The 5,026-nt window shown below is 48.2% G+C and overlaps 1 protein-coding gene across 1 annotated transcript; it reads left to right on the top strand.

The window, feature by feature from the left end:
* Positions 1-2,862: 2,862 nt before the first annotated feature.
* Positions 2,863-4,357, top strand: LOC118507319 (protein obstructor-E-like). The gene is made up of 2 exons (XM_036045707.1): positions 2,863-2,978; positions 3,045-4,357. The coding sequence occupies exons 1-2, from the start codon at positions 2,919-2,921 to the stop codon at positions 3,687-3,689; spliced, it is 705 nt and encodes a 234-aa protein (XP_035901600.1). The 5' UTR covers positions 2,863-2,918; the 3' UTR covers positions 3,690-4,357.
* The last annotated feature ends 669 nt before the right edge of the window (positions 4,358-5,026 follow it).

Below are 5,026 nucleotides of genomic sequence, written 5' to 3' on the forward strand. Positions count from 1 at the left end.
AAGCCAACAAATAAATTACGGCTTATTGGTCGTTTTTATGGACCTTCCGTGTGGAGGAGCACTCGATGGGAGAGTTTACGCATGGGGTGTGTATACAGTGCCTGGAATGTGTATAGGTGTCAGGCAGATTTTGGAGCCTGTTTTTATTTAGTGTGGCCTAATGGAGATACCGGTCTTCATACGGCAGGATCTGGGATCAAATCCTATCCAGGCCGTCTCTCCGCAAGCAGGATTGACTATTCAGCTAAGGCTAAGTGACAGAAAGCCAAGATTGGCAGGCTGAGACCATTTGAGGATCTTGAGCCACGTAAGAAAAAGAAAAATAGGGAAGTCAAAGATCAAGACCTAAGAACTCGCAGTAAATAAGATTAGTAAGATTGTTATTTTATTCATGAAGGACGGCCAGGCCAGATTGCTATTTCTAGAACTTTGTGTGCTATTAAAAGCCGTGATGAGCTTATATTAATGTTAGTCACTGTACCCTCATCGTGTTTAAGTTTTGACTTATGAACGGTTCCGTGGGCTTGATGAATCGAAACGACTCCGCAGAATATCAGGTGCACTATGGGATTCTGAAGATCCTCGAGCATCCACGGCCCATACGAACGATTGTTATGAACTTTGAAAACAAGCTATCCCTATAGCTTGATGACTGTTCAGAACAAATATTGTATTCTACTCAGCCCATTGGAACTCCTTCATTTATTGGATGAGTTTTCGAATGCAATTTTCTCATGCCTTCGTCACAATCCCCCCGGGCGTACTGCAGCAGTTCATCGCTCGGAACAGATATAAAATCGATATTTATTAACTTATGGCTGATTAGCTTAAGCAGCAGGAGTCTCAAGTCCATCTTGTTTCTTTGTCTTGCGTGCCCGTGTCCAAACGACCCTGGCAGAAACAATGTTAAGGATGGCGTCGCGTTTTATCACACTCACGGTCCTGGTCGTCCGAGCTCACGAACTCCAAATTAAAATCAGCCCCGCTTCAGAGAATTATTGGTACGGTCATCACAACCACTCCAAACTTCGAAAGTGTTTTTTTCGTACCCGCTTAACAAATAAAATACAACACTGCCCCACAACAACACTGGGCACAAGGCAAGAGCAAAACAAAAGTTGCCACTCACTCACAGCAAACCCGTCAGCCTTCCTCTCCCCCTGTTGGTGTGGACCAAATCGAACGATCGGAACGAGTTTTGCTTGCTGATATTTCACAACGTCTTATTAGCATAATTATTCGCTCCCAATTGCACCGATAATTGAGCCGCTGCCAATTACGCCGTGGCTCCTGATGCTGTTGTGCGCTGTTCCAGCTCCAATCCCGGATTGACGACTTTGCCAGATCATCCACGGGTGCGTCATGCGCAATTGGTTCATGCATTTGTGCAAAGGGTGCACCGCCAGTTCAGGGTTGCTTTGTTTGCGCTCCACCACTCCACCTCGGGACTTGGGTTGTCGTGGGTTTTTTTTTCTCGGCCCTCCATGTCTCAGCCGTTCGCATGCACGCACCCGGTACATTCCCTCACGACAACCCGGCGGATGTTTTCGGGTTGCGTTTAAATTGCAGATTATTCCTTGCCCGGTCGCTCGCAACTGAAAGATGTCAGCGAGGCAAACACATTGACAGTGTGCAGCCACTGATCGGGTTCTGGCGACACATCCATTTCATCTGGTACGGGTGACGACTGTCAAACTTTTAGGGATGCATGGCTTGACCTCCAGGTTCCAGCTACGCCCCGGCCGCTCCCGGGGGAAGTTTGATTTGAGAAATGAGAAGGAGAAACGCGGTTGATTTGAGGGTGTTGCTGGGATCTGTGAGATGGTCAACTTCAGCCATTCCCCCGGAGGGGAAGTCTTGCGCGTGATTGATGTCCCGCAATACCTACCTCAGGAATTTCTTCTGCCCGAGCTTACGGAAAAGTGCAGCACCTCGTGCACAGCGATTTTGAAAGCTGTTGATTGGTTCGCCTGAAGTTCATCGGGTCGGGAACATTCGGTCAAGGGAGCAGCGAGGGGGGGGGGGAGAAACGGTCCGCCGACAGTAGCCCGGTTGCGGGTCACGTAATGTGCGGCTACCAACATGCGAACCCGCGTGCCTCAAACGGTAGCAAATTGCAATTATCTACATGTTGGTGCCTGTCTCCGGTGGTGTCCATGGTGGGTTTTGCTGCATCCTAGCCACGCCGGGTCCTCCTGCCACGTTTACCCTTCTGCGTAGGGTCGAGGAAAATTATAGGCTTACAGTGTTGGGCTGCGTTTCGTGATGCAAGGTCTTTGGGTCGGGTTTTGCGAACGAGGGCGCTCGCAATATGGCGGCGCCATCGAATCGCCGGAAATCGAATCGCGTGTCTGATTGATCGATCCTCGCAGATCCGCGATCGGTCGGTGATGGATCGGTCTCACGGATTGGATGCATCGGGGTGGATGATTCAATGAATTGGAGCTATCTCTGAAGGCGTTTTCGACGGAAAAAAATGGCTACCGAATTTAGGGTACCCGTATCCGAAGATTTTGGTGTTCCAAGAAGCAGACAAAACTATGTTGCTGTTGACCTGCTTCCCAAATTAGTGCAAATTAGATCAATTAGAGTGAAACCTTGTCGGACATAATAGTGGGACGCAGAAACGTTCCACGAAGCAGGCAAAATTAAATGTCCATTTATAGAGGGAGAATCGTTATCAAGCCCTTTGTCAGAACACCTCTTGCTCGCTCGCTTTGTGTCCAACATCCGTTTCGTGGTGTGCGGAGGAGGTACTGCTCGGAGGTACATTGGTATCTCTTATCGCGCGTGACAGCAACGATGTCGATCGTGATTTCTGACAAACCAAGATATCAACGTTCATTTGGGAACTTTATAAAAGATGTCTAGGTTAAAGTGCCTGGTGGTATCAGTAGACATTTGATTGTTGAACGAAAATGAAGCTCCTGTTTGTGCTGCTAGCCCTTGGCGGCGTTAGTCAACTGTATGGATTTAAGGTAACATGGGTGTTTCTCTGGTGATTTGAAGATCCTAACGTGCCCCACTATCGTCCATCTGTCCAGATCTGTGAGCGAAAGGCTCCCGGCTCGTTGATGGGAAGTCCCACGAACTGCAGTGAGTTCTACATGTGCCGTGACGGTCGGCCGGTTCTGTTCTCCTGTCCGGAGCACATGTACTTCGACGTCGATACGGCCGCCTGTGGATATGAAGCGTTCTGTGCCGATAACGATGTGAACCTGAGTGTGGACCCGCTGGAACCGCTCGGCCCACAGTACACACCGATCGTGGCCGAACCGTCGCGACTCGTCCCAACCGCCGGTGCCTGTTTGGGGGCAGCTGCAGGTGCAATTCGATTGGACCCAACCTCGGGCTGCAGTTCATTCTTCCAGTGCACCAAGGCTGGTCCGCTTCGGCTCGAGTGTCCCGCCGGCACACTGTTCGACAGCAATCGTATGCTGTGTGATGTGGCCGATATTGTTTCGTGTGCGTTTGTACCAACAAATCCGGTCGTCGGCGGTACAAGCAATCTGCTGTCGCTGCTCTGCACTGGAAAGAAGAATGGTCACAAGATAGCGCATCCGACCAACTGCGAACGGTACATCGTTTGCAATGGACGTAACAAGCCGCAGGAGTTAAAGTGTCCCCCAGGAACGGCGTACAACAAGCAGCGCAGCATTTGTGACTTTAAGCACAACGTTGAATGCTAGAGGGAAGTGAAATGAATGAACCGATTTCCGAAAAACGATTCCACTTTGGAAACGCGCGTGCTCACCTTATTACCAGCTGGCCTAACTGTCTCAGTGAGCACCTATCGATTCGTAGAGTTAAAAAGTTTGGCTTTTCCGTATTTTAATTGGATTAAAAGCACTCACATACGTTACACAAATCAACTGCTTAATCTGCTAACGCGGTGCGAAAGTCGATTGTCACTTCCATCATCATCATCGATTGTTCTTTCGTTGGTTGGGTTTGTGGACGTCTGGAAGGACGAACAGCACCAAAACAGCTGCTGCCCATCGCTTCCGGTATCTTAACCCAACCAAAACAGACAGCAAGAATTCTTCAAGGAACGAAAGCAAGCAAGCAAACAAGAACCAACAAGCGCACAGGCACAGGCACAAATATGAATAGTCAATGAAGGACGATAAATTCGGTGAAGCCGGACGCTTTTCTCGGTGGCATCGTGATGACGTTTGGCTCGTTGGTCGGGTCGCGTTTCTTTCGTGGGGTCACTTTTGTGCAAAAGCCCCTGTTAACGACGATACACGTCTAATTAATACGCGCTAATTCGTTAAGTATGGTGGAGGTAAAACAAAACATCAACGGTAAATAAATATGAATAATTCAAACATGGGGGAATATGTGAGACAAGGAACTTCCGCTTTTCGCTTTTTCCGAGCGATTTCTGAAGATGTTTAACACTTGTTGTCGATCGGTTTGTTTGCGTCAAGATAAAGGCCAGCAAGACATGCAATTTTTATGTACACATTTCATTGTGGGAAAGCTTTCAACCAACCTTCGCTTCGGGGTTGATTCTAACCTCAAAATCATATTTTTGAAAACTTGAAGCCATCGAATATCTCTATAAATCAAACTTCTGAACCATTTTTCTGACACTGAAATGTCACACCGAAATGGTCAGTCTTTGTAGTGTCCACGGGAAATTCCTTTCCATAGTACTGAGATTGATTGTACGCGATTAAAGCAAAACCATTCTTACGAAACGCGTTTAGAGCAGCGCATTTGGGCCGGACCAATGTCCAGCCGGAAAATCTAATGAGCCCCGGTTTGGTGAATGGACACAAAAGCCCGTTGACAAAAACGCGTCAACGAGTGATGATCCGACTGCTGCCGGTCGGACGGGAACAAATTGCAAGCGATTAATTATGATGAGTTCTGGCGTCCTTTATGGACTTCGGGATCGGGTTCCTCGAGGGGTGGCCCTGAAGACTCGCGAGAGGGTAAGATTTTTTAACGCTTTTAAAATGATTTTCTACAGTTTTTTTTTGTTAAACGGAATGCTGATCAACAAAGCCCGGGATGA

The sequence above is a fragment of the Anopheles stephensi genome, chromosome 2 (genome assembly GCF_013141755.1).
Source record: "Anopheles stephensi strain Indian chromosome 2, UCI_ANSTEP_V1.0, whole genome shotgun sequence".
NCBI lineage: Eukaryota > Metazoa > Arthropoda > Insecta > Diptera > Culicidae > Anopheles > Anopheles stephensi.

Excerpts from the sequence above, each read along its gene's own strand:
- LOC118507319 (XM_036045707.1), top strand. The coding sequence starts at position 2,919 with ATGAAGCTCCTGTTTGTGCTGCTAGCCCTTGGCGGCGTTAGTCAACTG. Across the intron at positions 2,979-3,044 it reads GTCAACTGTATGGATTTAAG|ATCTGTGAGCGAAAGGCTCC; the intron begins GTAACATGGGTG and ends CCATCTGTCCAG.